Genomic DNA, 18453 nt, shown 5'->3' with positions numbered 1-18453 from the left:
TTGAGTCTAATAATTGTCTTTAAGGCACTTTGAGTTTGTTCTTGTGTAGGGTATAGGAAAGCGATCTCATTTCATTTTATTTTTGCACATATATGTCCGATGTTCCAAACACCATTTATGTATTTTGCATAGAATGTCGTTACCCCATTGTATGTTTTTGCCTCCTTTGTCAAAGACTAATTGAGTATAAAAGCAGGGGTTTATTTCTAGGCTCTCTCTTCTGTTCCATTGATCTATATGTCTGTTTTAATGCCAGTACCATGCTGTTTTGATTACTATGGCCTTGCCCTAGAGCAGGGGTCCCCAAACTATGGCCTGCGGGCCACATGCGGCCCCCTGAGGCCATTTATCTGGCCCCTGCCACACTTCTGGAAGGGGCACCTCTTTCATTGGTGATCAGTGAGAGGAGCATAGTTCCCATTGAAATACTGGTCAGTTTGTTGATTTAAATTTACTTGTTCTTTATTTTAAATATTGTATTTGTTCCCGTTTTGTTTTTTTACTTTAAAATAAGATATGTGCAGTGTGCATAGGAATTTGTTCATAGTTTTTTTTTATAGTCCGGCCCTCCAACGGTCTGAGTGACAGTGAACTGGCCCCCTGTGTAAAAAGTTTGGGGACCCCTGCCCTAGAGTTTGATATCAGGTAGCGTGATTCCTCCAACTAATCTAAAAATTACATTGTTTGCTTTCTAATCACAAAACCAGCCCTCAGCCCATTACTTCTTTAAATTATTTTTTTTTCTTCCTCATGCTGAGACTCAAGTGACCTGAGTTCCAGAATTCATTATTGTCCTATAGGCTCCTATTTTCTATTCATTGTCCTCTTCAGTCTCCCTCTCTGCCTGTTGCAGTAATTTACCTATTTATAAATATCCTGACTCCTTCCTCTGACATTTCTGTTCTGCTCTGGAACCCATTCAGTGAGTTTTTAATTTTGGTGCTCGATCTTTTTTTTTTTTTTCCATTTCTCACATTTCCGTGTGATTCTCCTCAATGTCTTCAGTTTCTCTGTTGACACTTTTCTGTATTTGCCAATCGTGTTCTCTCTTCCCTGTTGGGAAATATCTGTAATAACCACTTTAAAGTCCCCATCAGATAACTCCAGTATTAATATCATCCCAGCATGGCCAGGAAGACGCTTCTGGGGTTTCTTTTCTGTGTGCTTGGGTGAGTTTGGCTTGCATCCTTAACTCTGTTGAATATGGTGCTTTGAGACTGGTCTTTGTTGAAATCTTCAGGGAAGAGATGGTTGTTTCTCTTTTAGAAGGTAAAATTGCCCCCACTTGGGTTCGGTCCACAAATTCCAAGCTCCCCAAGATATCTGGGGTTTTGCTTGGAGAAAGGCTGTTGGGGGTCCCGGCTCACCTTGTGCGCCACCTAGTGGCCAATCTGGGACCTGGACGTTAGTCTGTCCCAAATCTCACTGCTCACAGTCTCTGAAGTCCACTAGGGGCCAGACCCATACGTGAGCCGCCCAGGAGTTCATAAACCACTGTAAGGGGTTGATTTCCCAAAGGGCTGCATCAGTCATCATCATCTCCTTGGTAGGTCTGGGTCCCTGGGACCCAACTGTTCTGGTCGTCCAGCAAACACCGGGCTTTGCTTACCCCACACTTGACTTGGAGACACTCATCTTGGCGCTGAGTGGTCAGAAGACAGAGAGAGAGAGAGAGAGAGAGAGAATCACCAGGGTTCAGGTCTGGGGACCACAGCTCCTCTGCTTGGAGAGGAAAAGGTTCCTTTGTCACCCTGCATGGCCACCTGAACTGGAAAAAACAACAACACAGAAACATGTCAAAGAAAAGGAAGATAGCTAAGTGCTTCTGCATTCTCTCTAAAGATCGGAGACCCCTTTCCGGCTTCCTGATCCCCAGCTCGACGGCTCGTCCTAGAGCTAACGGCCACCTCCTCTGGGTCCGGGGCTGCGCTGGCTTCGCATCAGAAAGCCTGGAAGGGAGGAAGCGATCGACTCACCTCCCTTCTGCGACTCCCCTCCAGTTCTGCGCACTCTGCGCTGCGGTTTTCTTCCCCAGTCGCTGTTTCTGAGTGTCCTCCCCCCCACACACATACCCCGCTCCGTGTGGCTGCCTTCAGCAGGGGACAGCGCCCCGTGTCCTCACTGCGCCTGACATGGGCCCGAACCCGTCCTCCGCTTCTGCTCGCAGGGAGACTCGGCTAATGTCCAGACGGTGGGTTCTTCACGTTGTCCAAGTTCATTGAGTCGAGATTCTTCTAAAAACCAGAGTCAAAGTACAACATCTTCTCATCACGGTCTTTCTAAGACAGGGGTCGGGAACCTTTTTGGGCTGAGAGAGCCATGATCGCCACATATTTTAAAATGTAATTCCGTGAGAGCCATACAATATGTTTAACACTAAACACAAGTAAATGTGTACATTTTATGTAAGACCAACACTTTTAAAGTACAATAAGTCTCTGAATTCTTTTTAATAACATTGTTGTGCTGTTGCTAACCAATGATGAATAAAGTACTTCTTACCTTGAATGCGACTTCTGGTGCTGCATGGTTTTGCTGATGGCTTTGTAGTCTGGTTGATACGTGGTGAGGTTAAGCTTCATGCAGGCGTTAAGACTTCCACCCGTTAAACGTGATTGTAAGTTGGTCTTAACGTTCTTCAGATGTAAGAAAGACTGCTCACATGCATACGCAGAGCCAAACATTGTCAGTACAGCAATACTCACATGCTGCAGTGTGTGGTATGTGATGGGAAGCGTGTTCTAAGTTTTGACAATCAGCTGGTCCGCGGGTTGAAGTTTTTTCATTTCTCCCACTTGTATTTGCTCGCCAACTCTGCTTGCTGTCATGCAAGTCTTTCCAAATCTTCATTCAGTGACTTGAACTTATTCACCCACATGTCTGAGGCCTTCAGGTCAGCAGCTTGTAGCTCAAAATCTCTGACAGAGACACCAGGGATGTAACTCAGGTCGGCGCTGTCCACTGCGCACTCGTGTGGATGGGTGATGAACATAAAAAGATGAGTGTGCTCCCGAAATTCTCCAAAACGCACTTTGAATGACTGCAGGAGATTAGATGTGAAGCCCGCTAGCTGCTGGAGATCAAGATGTTGAGCAGGGTCACTTGCTGTGCATGCATCTTTAAACTCTCCCAGTTTTTCAAAGTGTATTAAACGACCTGTTTCAATGTCCGCGATGAAGAGTTCCAGCTTGTTTTCAAATGCAAACACTGCTTGTTGAAGGGATAAGACTGTATTTCCAATGCCTTGCATTTTCACATTGAGCTGGTTCAGATGTTCAGTCATGTCCACGAGATGGTAGAACTTCAGGAGCCACTCAGTGTTAGCTAACTCAGGATGCTTGACATTTTTCATTTCAAGAAAAGTCCAGATTTTGCTCAGACAAGCCACAAAATGGCTGAGCACCTTCCCTCTTGACAACCAATGCACATTGCTGTGCAGAAGCAGACCAGGATAATTATTCCCAACTTCATCCAGCAGTGTTTAAACTGGCGATCATTTAAAGCTCGGGCAACAATAAAGTTGACCACCTGAATGACCAGCGACATCACCTCACCAAGCTGCTCACCACACATATGAGCACAAAGCGCCTCCTGATGTAGGATGCAGTGAAAACTTAGGATGGGTCTCTTTTCATGCTCACTAAGAAGCGCTATGAATCCTCTGTTTTTCCCCACCATGCACAGAGCACCATCAGTACACACTGAAATAAGTTTATCCATCGGTAGATTTTTTTCTTTAGCGAACTCAGTGAAAGACCTGAATAAATCCTCCCCTCTTGTTGTCTCTTTCATAGGCAAAACAGCAAGACTTTCCACACGTAGTGTGTCACCAACAGCATACCTTGCAATCACCCTGAACTGGGATAAATGGTTTATGTCTGTTGACTCATCCAAAGCGAGAGAAAAGAATGGTGCTGCATTTATGTCCTTCACCTGTGTTGCCTCAATTTGATTTGCCATCATGATGGTACAATCGTGAACAGTTCTTGCTGACAGAGGCATGTCTTTTATTCGTTCGATTATCTTGTCTTTATCCGAAAAGTCATCAAAAAGTTCATTGGCAACATCAAGCATGGATGTTTTGGCATACTCCCCATCTGTGAATAGCTTTCCGTTTCTCACAATTGCTAAAGCACCAGCAAAGCTGGCCGAATTCCAGTCACCTTGTTGGGTCCAAACACGGAGTTGCTGCTGACTAGCTTGCACTCTGCACAGTAGCTCTTGACATGCTTTCTTCCTGCTGTCCCCGCTGGATATTTTGATGCAAATGTAGTATGATGTGTGTCTAAGTGCTGCTTTATATTTGACCGTTTCCTTGATGTAATTTTATCATTGCATATTAGACACACTGCAGAACCTACTCTCTCCACAAAGGCAAATTCCTCTGTCCATTCCTGCTGAAAAGTACGATACTCCTCATCTTTTTTTCTTTTAGCCATTTTGACATGTTTCAAACATTCGCAGGAATTTTGAAAGAGACTGAGCCCAAGCCTTCATTATCCCAGCTGGTGCACCATCACCTGTATTTGCTTTTAAAAGAGTTTGAATGCTACTTCCCAACCACAAAAGACCCACGAATTGCCAAGGAATAGATCCGCGATCCATCTGTCAACAGACCAGGTGAATCCAGCGTGTCTATGCAAGAAGAGGATCAACTACTGGAGATCGCAAATGATGGCGGCCTTAAAAATATGTTCGAGACTACAACTCGTCTGGATTCAAGTCATGGCAGAATACCCCGAGATCGCCACAAAAGCACTAAAAACTCTGTTGCCATTTCCGACAACTTATTTGTGTGAAGCGGGATTTTCTGCAGTGACAGCAACCAAAACAAAATTACGGAATAGACTGGACATAAGCAACACACTTCGGGTGTCATTGTCTCCCATTACCCCTAGATGGGACCGTCTCGTTGCAGAGAAACAAGCTCAGGGCTCCCACTGATTTAGCGTTATGGTTGTTGAGAGATAAGCTACTATCTCTCATTCTATATAAACATTATAATAAATAACCCTTAACTTACAACATTCATAACAATAGTGAATTGTATTTTTCATGCACTTTATATTTGTTTTTGTGTTGTATCTTATTTTTAAGGCATGTTTAAATGTTACTATAGCAACTGGAAAGTGTTTGGAGGCAGAGAGGATGTTATTCGTGCTATGTTGTTGGTGCGATGTTAAGAGGACGCTTCTAATAAAGTTGCACACGAGTTACACAGTGGGTTCATGTTTATTTTTATTGTCGTAGGTTCATGATTGGTAGTGAGCCTGAACCTATCATATTACATATTGATGTCAGACATGAAACGTTGTCAGAATAACAAATTTAAATACAGCCTGAATAATGAGGACATGCTCGTTCCTCATTTAACCTAGCCCAATAAATATCATAAATTCGACAATTATATTTAAAAATACCACAGGTTTTTAACGCCGGTCGTATAATTTTATTTTGTGCATTTATCCATCCCACCCCAAAGGCCGGTCCGTGAAAATACTCTCTGACATTAAACCGGTCCGTGGCCCAGAAAAGGTTGGGGACCGCTGCGTTAGGGGGTGTGTGGTGAGCTTCCCTCTGGCGCGCCTATCGTTGAAGCAGGTCTCCCCGCTGCCCTCGTTTCCCGTTCATTAGGGGAGCCTGCGGCCCCGGGCACCATCGATGGCCTCGTTTACCTACGGGCTTGATGCCAAAGGCTGCCCCATCTCGACTGCTTGAAATTAAATGCTTCCTCTCTGGAAAGCCAACCACGTCCGTGGAAGAAGACTCCTCCTGGTGGGGGGGGTGTGGCCAACCACGTCCGTCGAAGAAGACTCCTCCCAGGGGGTGTGGCCAACCACGTCTCTCGAAGAAGACTCCTCCTGGTGGGGGGGGTGGCCAACCACATCCGTCGAAGAAGACTCCTCCTGGTGGGGGCGGGAGTGGCCAACCACGTCCCTGGAAGAAGACTCCTCCTGGTGAGGGGGGAGTGGCCAACCACGTCCCTGGAAGAAGACTCCTCCCGGGGGAGGGTGTGGCCAACCACGTCCGTCGAAGAAGACTCCTCCTGGTGGGGGCGGGAGTGGCCAACCACGTCCCTGGAAGAAGACTCCTCCTGGTGGGAGGGGAGTGGGTGCAGTGGGCGACCCTGTGTCTCCACCTGGGGAAGCCTAGTGTCCCCACCTTTTGTGGGGGATCTTCCACCTTGCTTCCCTGATGGGCACATTCCTTCCGTGCCCCCCCCCACCCGGTGCGCTTGGTCATGCGGAAACTGAGACAAATTGGGAGGCAGAGAGAAAGAGATTGTGGGTCACTGAGTCCTGATGGGAGACCCTCCGTGTGGCCTGGAACTGGACTCACATCGGTAGACGCTTTTGAAGATAAAAGTCACGGTGCAAACTCGAGCCAATTTCAAAGGAAAAAAAAAATGGCAGGAAATAGGAGGCTGCTACCTAATCAGGACTCTCATGTAAAGCAGAAACCTTCCTGTCTGCCAGCATGGGTGTGGTGTGGGAGGAAATTTGGAAATCCGTTTTTTTTCTCGGGTTTACTTTGCTTTTTGCTCCTCGCTGGGGTAAGCTCTACTTACTTGAAAAGGATAGGATCATTAGGAACGTCCTGTTTTGATGTAGTTAGTGTGGGGGTGTGCACGTGTGTGTGTGAATCTAAAAATTATGAACTGCCTGACCAGGCGTTTGACACCAGAGTGTTGGACTGGGATGCAGAGGACCCAGGTTTGAGACCCTGAGGTCGCCAGCTTGAGCACGGGCTCATCTGGTTTGAGCACAGCTTCACCAGTTTGGACCCCAGGTCACTGGCTTGAGCAAGGGGCTACTCGGTCTGCTGAAGGCCCACGGTCAAGGCACATATGAGAAAGCAATGAACAACTAAGGTGTCGCAACAAAAAACTAATGATTGATGCTTCTCATCTCTCTCCGTTCCTGTCTGTCTGTCCCTGTCTATCCCTCTCTCTGACTCTCTCTCTGTCTCTGTAAAAAAAATAAAAATAATAAAAAAAAAGAGGCCCTGGCCGGTTGGCTCAGTGGTAGAGTGTTGGCCTGGTGTGTAGGGGTCCCGGGTTCGATTCCCGGCCAGGGCACACAGGAGAAGCGCCCATCTGCTTCTCCACCCCTCCCCCTCTCCTTCCTCTCTGTCTCTCTCTTCCCCTCCAGCAGCCAAGGCTCCATTGGAGCAAAGATGGCCGGGCGCTGAGGATGGCTCTGTGGCCTCTGCCCCAGGCGCTGGAGTGGCTCTGGTCGCAACATGGCGACGCCCAGGATGGGCAGAGCATCGCCCCCTGGTGGGCAGAGCATCGCCCCATGGTGGGCGTGCCGGGTGGATCCCGGTCGGGCGCATGCGGGAGTCTGTCTGACTGTCTCTCCCCGTTTCCAGCTTCAGAAAAATACAAAAAAAAAAAAGAAACAAAACTATGAACTGCCTATCATCACGTATTTTGGGTGGGACAACTGTTGTGGGTATGTGTGAAATTCTACTTTTTAGAGACTGCGCCTGAAGCCATTGAACCCCTCTGAAAACCGAGAGCCTCCGGTGGCGGTTCGTTAGCGCGACCCGACTGAGAAACCCCGCCGGGGCGCAGCGGTGAGACCTCCCTCCGTTGCCTTAGCCTGTGCCCTTCCCACCCTGTCTCCTCCACAGGCAAAAACTGGGACCTCACGGCTGCACTGAGTGACTATGAGCAGCTCCGACAGGTGCACACGGCCAACCTGCCGCATGTGTTCAACGAGGGCCGGTGCCCCAAGCAGCCGGAGCGAGAGCCACCCCAGCCCGGGCACAAGGTGGAGCAGCCCTGCCTGCAGAGACAGGAGGACATCGCCCAAGGTACCAGCTGAGGGACCCTGGGGCCAGCCAGCCATGGTTTGTGGTGGGGGGGGAGGGCTGGAAGGCTGCAAAAGCATGGCCGGCCCCTCGCCTCCCAGCTGCAGGTGAGTCAGGCTCTCCCCTCCTCTTGCTAAGCTGAAATGTCCTCAGGAAGTAGGAGAGTCAGTCCCAGGTGACTAGAGGTCCTGTCCCTGCCAGAGTCCTGGTTTTTCCCAGCCAGACCTTTCGAGTTCCTTCCATTCATCCTCAAATCCTAGTGCCTCCCAAATTGATTCAACATCAATGTTTGCCATCCTGTGGGCTCCATTCTTCTTCTTAACCCCAGAAGATCTGCTTATTGTAACAAAGGAAATCATGCAAAGATACACACACAAAAAAGTTTCTCTCTACTTTCCAATGATCACAGCCCTTACCTGCCTCTCGTCATGCGGGTTTAAAATGCAGACGCATCCGAGTCACACGCACACGGCACTTTGCCAGTGGCTCCTTTCATTGACCGATAAACCCTGGTCCTATTCTCCTCATGGCTTATGTCGCGGTATGGTGCTGCCGGCAGACGATCATTTGTAAGCTGCCCCTGTAGGAAGGGGCTCTTCTGTTTCTCGCTCGGGTTACCTTGTTGCTGTTTGTTTTTGAGGCTGCAAGTGAAGCGGAAATAAACTTCCTAGCTGTGGTCTTACATAGTAGGGCTTTTCTGTTTGTTTGTTTTTTGTATAGGGTGGCATTCCCCAAGCGGGTTTGCTCTGCAAATACACGTGTACCGTTTTCCCTTTTTACTGCATTTATTGGAGCGACCCTGGTTAACCAAGTTATCTAGGGGTCAGGTGTACGATTCTACAATACATCGTCTGTACACTGTGCTGTGTGTCCACCACCCCCCATCAAGTCTCCATCCATCACCATTGACCCCCCTTTGACCTTCACCTCTCTCCAACCCCTCCCCCGGTAACCACCACATGTATGTGTGTCCATGAGGGTTTTTTTCTTTTGATTTCTCTTTTACTCCATCCCTCCACCCCACCTCCAACACCCCACCCCCGCCCATAGCTGTCAGCCTATCTGTGCGTGTCTCTGCGTCACTCATTAGTTCATTTTGTTCATTAGATGCCACGTAGACGTGTGACCAGGCAGCACTTGTCTTTCTCCACCTGGCTTATTGTACTTTTAGCATAATGCTCTCCAGGTCCATCCAGGCTGTCGCAGAGGGTTAGAGACGTCAGTTAAAATCCTAGAAGGAAACACAGCCATTAAAAATCTTGGGACAGTTCTCCTAGCAGTAATTTGTCCGATCTATCCTCTCAAGCAAGGAAAACAAAAGAAAAGAAAGAAATGGGGCTGTATCGAGCTGAAACGTTTTTTTTGCACAGGGAAGGGTTTAAACCATCAACAAAACCAAGAGACGACCCCTGAACGGGAAGCACATAGTCACCAAACCATCCGACAAGGGCTTCATATCCAAAATTCATAAAGACCTTACACAACTCAACGCCAAAAAAAAAAAAAAAAAAAACAACTAAAATAAAAATGACCCAATTAAGAAACGGGCAGAGAACCTGAATAGACACGTCCCCACAGAGGACGTCCAGATGGCCAGCACATGTGTGTGTGTTTGGAACTGAATAACTCCAGGACTTCCCTCCCAAACTCATTTCTGCTCCCCCCGCCCCATGTGCAGAACCGGGAGTTTCCCTCACTCTTGCCAGGACTCGGTGTCCTCGCAGTGCTTTTCGTGTTGTTTCCCTGCTCCGGGGAGTGGGAAGCGGTGCCTCCTCGTCCTGTGCCTCTCGTCACGTGCTTGCTTACCGCTTGCACATCCCGCTGGGTGCCACCTACGTGTTCACACGCTCGGCCCATTTTCCTAGAACTGTGTTGGCTTTTTTTTCTTTTTTTCTTTTTTTTTTTTTTTTTTGCAATCCTTTTTTTTTTTTTTTTTTTCAGAGACAGAGAGAGAGTCAGAGAGAGGGATAGACAGGGACAGACAGACAGGAACAGAGAGATGAGACGCATCAATCATTAGTTTTTCATTGCGCATTGCAACACCTTAGTTGTTCATTGATTGCTTTCTCATATGTGCCTTGACCGCGGGCCTTCAGCAGACCGAGTAACCCCTTCCTCGAGCCAGCAACCTTGGGTCCAAGCTGGTGAGCTTTTTGCTCAAACCAGATGAGTCCGCGCTTAAGCTGGCAACCTCGGGGTCTCGAACCTGGGTCCTCTGCATCCCAGTCTGACACTCTATCCACTGCACCACCGCCTGGTCTGGCTCTTTTTTTTAATCCATTCGTCACCATCAGAGCCTCATGGTATCATATACACAACCTGATTCCGCCTGTTGTTCCTGGTCTGTTTTGTATGTGTGGGGGGGGGGAGAGGGGAGGGGTTGGTCCCACTGTGTCACCTGCTTTATGGCTTTGGTCACAGAACACGCCGCCCCTACACCCTGCTTGCATTCCCCATTTGCATTCACAGCTGGTGTCTGTCTGCCCTCCACGGAGGAGGTCTCCCAGGACACGGGACGCCTGGCACGTTTTCCGTATTTGTTTGTTTGTTTGTCTGTTTGTTTCCAATGTTGTCCTGAGGTCTTTTCCACTGCTTAAAAATTTTTATATATAGTAATAATGGCCCAGGATCCTAGTTTTGCTTCTTGTAGCTTGAGAGTGAGTTCCTTTAGCATGCATATTGAACCAAGACCCCTTTTCCCACCGAACTTAACATGTTGCCAAACCCTCCATCTGTTGAATTCCCAGATCTATCTGGACGCGTGTCTGGACTCAAAGTCTGTCTGTCCGGGTAGCTGCCCACCTTGTTACACGTGGCTGAAGTAGTTTCATCAAGTATGTCTCTCTCTGCCTAGGCCAAGACCCTTTATTGTCATTCTTTTCAAAAAAAGAAAAAGAAAGTTGGACTGTTTTTGGACCTTTATTCTGCCAGCTACGCCTTCACATTAGAGTTCTGATTGGCATTGGATTGGGTTTTCACTTTCAGAGCAGTAGGCATATTGTCAGGCCGTGTTCCGATCCGATCCGAGAGCACTGCCTGTGTTTCTCCGTGTCTCCGGAGTCTGCCCAGACGTGAGGCGTCGAGAAAAGTCACTCGCGTGTTGCGTCGCTGTTTCCTAGTCATGGCACCAGCTTTTCTCCTGCGCGCTGCAGTTGTTGCTTCTCTCGCGCGGGAAGACGGTTCTCCTCGCTAAGGTTTCCCAAACATGTATCACCAGTAGCGTCAAAAGCAAGTTCACAGGCTTTGCATATTCAGGCAGGGACCCCGTTCCATTTCTGTCCTGTGGCCTTGGGTCAGCCCCTCATTGTGCTCCTTGTGAGTTCCTTTAGTGCTTTTATTGAACTAAGATCCCCAACGCTCCCTTCCGTTGAATTACTGTATCTATCTGGACCCGGCTCCGGACTCGGTCTGTTCGTCTGGGTAGGTAGCTAACCCGCCTTGTTCAGTGTGTGACCGTTGTCTCAGTGTCTGCCGGCTCAGCCTGATCACGCGGCTGTATTGTAACCATTTCTCGTCTCCTGTCCCCCCCCCCCGCCCCCGCCCCGCAGAGAAACGCCTCTCCCGGGGCATCTCCCACGCCAGCTCCGCCATCGTCTCCCTGGCCCGGTCGCATGTGACCGGCGAGTGCAGCAGCAGCGAGCAGTTCCCCCTGGAGATGCCCATCTACACGTTCCAGCTGCCGGATCTGAGCGTGTACAGCGAGGACTTCCGAAGCTTCATCGAGCGGGACCTGATCGAACAGGCCACCATGGTGGCGCTGGAGCAGGCCGGTGAGTCACGCCCCGCCCCCACCACGGGGAGTCACGCCCCGCCCCCCCAAGCACCTGCGCCCCCGGCCACCTGTGAGGCTGGTCTCGTGCGCATGCGTGCGCGCGCACACATCAAAGAGCAGGGGACGCGCCTGTCCTCAGACCCCCGGCGTTTGCAGGCGGGATCCTGGACGCAGAAGTCACACCCCTGCCCTGGAGACAGGCTCAGCTGCAGCCCAGCGTGGCTGGACGTAGGCGTCGATGACCAGGCAGTGCTCTGAGACCTCGTGAATTTTCCCTTAGTTCCTAAGTCCAACCTGGGGAGGCCAGTCTCCCCCCTCCCCTCCTCACAACCCCCCACGGAAAGAGAACTGTGCTGCTCCCCCTAGTTGCTCTCCATCCCCCCCATCCAGCTACCTCAGACATGCTCAGCACAAGATAACAGAGACTGTGGGCTTTGAGATGAATAGGACACCTGCCACTTCCTGGGGACATGCACAAGTCACGTGACCACCTGAGCCTCAGCGTTCTAGTCCACAGAGACAGGAAGACAGGCCCCAGCCTGCCGAGGCTCTGAGTATCCAGTGACACCCCCCCATGCCACATCTGGCTGTGGGTCTGTCACTGCCCTCCCTGGCCTTGCTGGCCTCCAGGTTGAGGAAAGTCACCTGACTGCGTTCCCTGCCTTCTCCTTAAATGTTTCCTCTGACATCCCGAGGGGGAAGAGGAGGAGGAGGAGGAAGGAGGACTAGGAGGAGAAGGAGGAGGAAGAGGAGAAGGAGGAGGAAGAAGAGGAGAAGGAGAAGGAGGAGGAGGTAGAGGAGGAGGAGGAGAAGGAGAAGGAGGAGGAAGTGGTGGAGGAGGACTAGGAGGAGAAGGAGGAGGAGGTAGAGGAGGAAGAGGAAGGAGGAGGAGGAGGAGGAGGACTAGGAGGAGGAGGTAGAGGAGGTGGAGGAGGAGGAGGAGGAGGAGGAGGAGGAGGAGGCAGAGGCCCAGGGACCAAGCTAAACTTGTCTCCTGTGGCATTCCCAAAGGATAATGTAGTTCGTTCAAGGCAAGCATCCAAAATAGACGAAGGTAGGCTCATCCTGAGACAGCCGTACGTGTGCGTCTGGAGTCCGGGAGGAGTGTGGGCTAACGTATGAGGTTGCGGTGGGAGGAGATATCCAGGGAGGGGGTCAGCTGGTGGGGGGGACCTTCCAGCACGCCCCCGATGCAGCTCTGTGCGGTGTTGAGGAGCAGTGCCTGAGGGACGCAGGAGCACAGACAGACCCCAAGCATCGCAGTTCCACGGCAGGGGCAGGGGGACAGGCACAGGGATGCCTGGAGAAGGGGGACCCGTGGCCCTGAGTGGGTGAGGTCTCTCCAAAAAGGCAGTGATGTTTGAAGAGTCACAGGTCACCTTTCGGGCAAGGATTCACCCCTCTTTCTCAGAGAGCGTGATCCCATTTTGTTTCCGTTCACCGAAGTGTCTTCGTGGGTGCTGAGCGGAATGACATCTTGCTTTAAACCTTGTGGTGACCATCTGCTACAAAGCCCGAGCCATAAATGGGTCCCATTATCACGCCTGAACCAGGGGGACGTCACAAGCAACTAAGCGCCTCCGCCGTCACACCACCACCAGGCTGGTCTGATGGCGTCCATCCGACGTTCTGCTTGGCAGGAGCTCAGGGTTTTTTTTGTTTTACATTTTTAAACAGTCACAGTCCCAGCTCCGTGCCTTTCCTCAGTTCCTAAGTGACGTTCTTTCTGGGGTGGGGAGTGGGAAGGACCGCCCTCCCGAAGCCCTAGCTTGAGGGAACAGAAGATCTGAACCAAGTCTCCCCAAGCACCCTGCTCCCTGCAAGCCACGCCTCACCTTGGGCACCCCCCGCCCCCCGTTTCTGGGTCCGGATGGAGGTGCTCTTCCTTCCCCGCGAAGGTTCTAAAGAGCCACCTGCTGATGTTTCCTGGCACCTCGGCCAACACACTCATGACAGCCCTGCCCGTCCACGGTGGGGTTGGTTCTGTTCTGAAGTGAGCCCCTGTTCCAGGTCGCCTCAACTGGTGGTCCACCGTGTGTACCAGCTGCAAGCGGCTTCTTCCTCTGGCCACAACGGGGGACGGGAACTGCCTTTTACACGCTGCGTCCCTGGGTAAGCCCCGCGGGGTAGACAGAGGTGGTGGTGGTGGGGGGGTTTGCTGAGCCCCAGGCCTGCTCTGGGAATTGTAAAAGGATAGACATGTGCTCAGGAGAGACAGATGCAACACTGTCATCAGGAAGAGTCCCCGGCAATCCCAGCTCTTCTTGTCGGGAAGCTGGAAGTCTGGGAGGAAGGGGAGGGGAGGGGGCGTTAAATAAAAAACCCACATGAGAAAAAACCTGTCATGATTAGATGGAAGCCTGAGTGGAACTGCAGGAATGAGGATTAACGGTTGTGATCTGGAGAAATCAAAAGGGACTTCCTGGAGGAGGTGGGATTTGATTTGATTTTTTTATAACTGAGACTTGAAGAGTTTGACTGAGACTGGAACAAGAGGCTATTCCAGGGAGGGATACCACATGGATAAGGCACAAAGGCAGGAATTAACAGGGCATTTGGAGGCAGGGCTGAGCTCGATGAGGCTTGAGCAGGAAGTTTAGGGAGCAGTGAGTGACGCTGGACAGGTACGGGGCCACTATATTGATTGCAGTTGATGCACTTGGACTGACAAAGAGACACAGGTGCTGCAGGATATGCAACACAGTAGGCGTATAGAGCAGTGAGGTCAGCAACCTCCTCTGGTGGAGAGGTAAGCCGCACCTGCAGATGCACCGACTTTCTGGAAGCCCAGTTCTTCCTTAGAGGCCCCACCTTGCAGACTTAAGGCCAAATCAGGGTGGGCAGGATGGCCTGGGTTTGTGCCCAGGACCCTGAAGGGCAGGCTCTCTCTCTGGGGACAGGAAGGACCCTTAGACGAGAAGACGGCCCTGGTGAAACTCAGCTCTCCAGGTAACCGCAGTCACTGCTGTGACCCTCAGCAAGGGCCAGCCCCAGACTTCCCATCCGGCCTGTCGTGGGGTCTGTGCAGCAAGAGGGGGGCTGAGATGACCCTGAAAAGATTTTGAGGGGAACACGTGGGGTCTGGAAGGGACTTGGATGGCTCAGAGGAGCGGGGGCCCAAGGACCAGGGGAACATCCCACACTCCACAGGTTTTAGAGGGACAGTGGGGAGACAGAGGCACCACCTACCTGCTCCCTTTCTGTTTCAGAACTAACATTTCTACTTGTCTGTCTGCTTACCTACTGACCTATTATCTACCTACCTACCTACCTATAATCTACCTACCTATCATCTACCTACTTATTATCTATGTTACCTATTATCTATCTATCTACCTATTTACCTACCTACCTCTCTACCTATCTACCTCCCTATCTATCATCTATCTACCTACCAATATACCTACCTACCTACCAATCTACCTACTTACCTATTATCTACCTATCTACCTACCAATCTACCTACCTACCTACCTATCATCTACCTACTTACCTATTATCTACCTACCTACCTATCATCTACCTGCCTATTATCTACCTATCTATCATCTACCTACTTATTATCTATCTGTTACCTATTATTTATCTACCTACCTACCTATTTACCTACCTACCTGTCTACCTACCTCTCTACCTATCTACCTCCCTATCTATCATCTGTCTACCTACCAATCTACCTACCTACCTACCTATCATCTACCTACTTACCTATTATCTACCTACCTACCTATCATCTACCTGCCTATTATCTACCTATCTATCATCTACCTATTATCTATCTGTTACCTATTATTTATCTACCTACCTATTTACCTACCTACCTGTCTACCTACCTCTCTACCTCCCTATCTATCATCTGTCTACCTACCTATCTACCTATCTATTATCTATCTACCCATCTATCTGTTGTCATTGTAAAAGAATGCTACACATTCATCATGGTTGAAAAAAAACAAAACACAAAAAATTCAACACTCCCCCTGCCCAGAGATGGCCACTTTTTAGCAGGTTGGTATACCCTCTCCCAGTCTCTCTTCTTTTCTTCCAATGAAATTATGACCTCCCTGTGCGCCCAGTTTAAGAATCCAACATTCTTCGCCCTCAACGCCCTCCTGTGAGTCTTCCGCGCTGCCGTTCTTCAGAGCACGCACACAGTGGGGGCATCCTTATCGCGTCACGTGCTGTCTGACGGCTCCCCCTGTGGTGGGGCCTGTCTCCCGGGTCACACCTGGGCTGGGCTGGGCTGGGCTAGGCACAGGGATGGTGGCTGGGGGAGACTATGAGGAGGAAATTGCCTGTCTGTGTGTGTCCGCCAGCGGCCTCGCTGCCCAGTCTCGGGTGTGCAAACACCTCCGTCCCTCAGAAACCGCAGCATCAGAGAGGTGGCCTGTGGGCCCTGTCTCTGCCAGCAGCCAAGAGACCACAGGCCGTCGTGGTCTTGTCTGATGAAGGGCGTCTTCCCCGTGAGCGTGGCGGGTCTCCCTCCGGTGGGGGGAGCAGGTGACGGGGAAGCTGGTTCTCACAGCCGGAGCGGCTGGGCCGTAGCCAGTCCTGGGGCTCACGGTCAGTGGTTCTCATCTCTGCTTTTAAATTCAAGCAGGATGGCCTGACGCGGCTGTGTGGTGCTCAGCAGCGATGCTCACTGAACCTGCTGACCAAGCCTGACACTTGAGCCTGGGTTGGGGTCACACAGAAATAAAGGACACAGCCATCCCAGAGTCAGGCTGGTGGGCACAGGCAGGGGAGGGGCGGGGACAGACCTCCTCTCTGGGAAGCAGGCTGTGTCCTGGACCCAGACTGTCCCAGGGTGCCTGCTCCACTACTCAGGACACTGAGATGTCTCGGGGCTGCAGGCCAACCCTGAATGAAGCCAAAGTCTAACTGCCAACCTGACCTGGGGCCCTGTGTGAGACGTGTCACCAACTTGTCCCCTTCGGCTACCTCTCACTCCAACGCACGGTGAACGCCAGATCCCTCAAAGCCCAAGAGTGGCTTGCCAGGGGTCCCAGAGAGGCACCACCTGATGTCCCTTGCTGTGGTTCTGCTAAGACAGGGACATGCTCCCTCATTAACTTGCCGGCCTGGACAGGAAGCATCAGAGCAAGGGCAGGTCGTGAGAACTGGGCAGCGGCTGGTGAGTCACCTCCGTGCCTGTGGATGCGGGAGGCCCGCCCGTGAGTCACGACAGCTTGCGTCACCTCCTGGCTGGTCCCCATGCGCACACACACACATCCCCAGCTCTGTTCCTCACGTCCCACCTCTGCTCCCTGCTGCAGGAATGTGGGGTTTCCACGACCGGGACCTGGTTTTGAGAAAAGCTCTCTACACCATGATGAGGACGGGGGCTGAGAGGGAAGCCCTAAAGCGGAGATGGAGGTGGCAGCAGACACAGCAGAACAAGGAGGTTGGTCCCCGGGCGGGGTGTGTGTCTGTCTGCACCTGGGGCCCCACCAGCCGTAGCCACGGGCCCACAGTGGAGTCCGGAGCTTGACCCCAAGGCCAAGGCCGTCTGTGTGGAAGTGACGTCTGGGACAGGCGTGCCCTCCCCGTGTCAGTCCACCGAAGAGGAGCTCAGGCTCTGGTGCACGATGGCAGACGTCCGCTGACACCCCCTAATCATAGAAGCCAACCATCTTCACTCCCTCCCAGAGATCACCTGGGGTCAGGTCCCCGCTGGTGGCCCTGGCCCTGCCCATGGCCCAGCCCCGTGTGTGTGCTCAGACTCCCGGCCGTCCTGCCCACGTGAACATTGGCACCTCGCTGTCCCTGGAAGAAGGTTCTGCCTGACATCTGTTGGAAGTTGGCCTGTTACCCCTTTAGACTGTTTAACGCTCAACCCAGGCCTGGTGCATGTACCGATTGCCCCCTGGGAATGACCCCTGATGCTGGGTGGGCCCCCAATAGCATTGAAATTAGAGATGGGAGGGGTTCTGGAAACTCGAGTCCAGACAGTCTGTGGCCACTGACAGGTGCACCCAGCCTGGGTCCCGGTGGGACACCCCCAGCGGGGGGGCTGGCCCGGCTGTGGAGGGTGAGGAGGCCGCCGCCACCCACTGACCCCGCGTCCCGCTGTGCCAGTCAGGGCTGGTGTACACCGAGGACGAGTGGGAGAGGGAGTGGACGGAGCTGCTGAAGCTGGCCTCCAGCGAGCCACGCACGCACTTCAGCAAGAACGGCGGCACGGGCGGGGGGTGAGTGCTGCCCCAGCCCCTCCCTGCTCGCCACCCCGGGAGCATGCGGCACCCCAAGATCGGGGGGTGCAGAAACTCTCACCTCCGTACAGCAGGTTCCACTCGAGAACCCGGGGGAAGGCTGTGGACCACTGCTGGACGCCCTGTAGATACTTGGGGGTGTGCCCAGCCCCACAGGCACGTCACGGGCAGAGGCACAGGGCTCACACTGAACCGGTGCTGGATGCCCTGTAGATACTTGGGGGGTGTGCCCAGCCCCACGGGCACGTCACGGGCAGAGGCACAGGGCTCACACTGGACCACTGCTGGACGCCTTGTAGATACTTGGGGGTGCCCCCAGCCCCACGGGCACGTCACGGGCAGAGGCACGGGGCTCACACTGGACCACTGCTGGACGCCCTGTAGATACTTGGGGGGTGTGCCCAGCCCCACGGGCGTGTCACGGGCAGAGGCACAGGGCTCACACTGGACCAGTGCTGGACGCCCTGTAGATACTTGGGGTGTGCCCAGCCCCACGGGCGTGTCACGGGCAGAGGCACAGGGCTCACACTGGACCAGTGCTGGACGCCCTGTAGATACTTGGGGGTGTGCCCAGCCCCACGGGCACGTCACGGGCAGAGGCACAGGGCTCACACTGGACCGGTGCTGGACGCCCTGTAGATACTTGGGGTTGTG

At 52.1% G+C, this 18453-nt stretch overlaps 1 protein-coding gene across 2 annotated transcripts in view; it reads left to right on the top strand.

The window, feature by feature from the left end:
* The window catches only part of OTUD7A (OTU deubiquitinase 7A), a 94088-nt gene that overhangs the window by 64396 nt on the left and 11239 nt on the right, over positions 1–18453 (top strand). For both annotated transcript variants that reach the window (XM_066239980.1, XM_066239979.1), the window contains 5 exons: positions 7636–7818; positions 11364–11585; positions 13598–13699; positions 16864–16991; positions 17666–17778. In XM_066239980.1, coding sequence (XP_066096077.1) covers positions 7636–7818; positions 11364–11585; positions 13598–13699; positions 16864–16991; positions 17666–17778 — 748 coding nt within the window. The remainder of the gene's footprint in view (positions 1–7635; positions 7819–11363; positions 11586–13597; positions 13700–16863; positions 16992–17665; positions 17779–18453) is intronic.

The sequence above is a fragment of the Saccopteryx bilineata genome, chromosome 7, assembly GCF_036850765.1.
Source record: "Saccopteryx bilineata isolate mSacBil1 chromosome 7, mSacBil1_pri_phased_curated, whole genome shotgun sequence".
Taxonomy (NCBI): domain Eukaryota; kingdom Metazoa; phylum Chordata; class Mammalia; order Chiroptera; family Emballonuridae; genus Saccopteryx; species Saccopteryx bilineata.
Note: the sequence above shows the minus strand (reverse complement) of the source record. Positions and strands in the feature narration are given on the sequence as shown.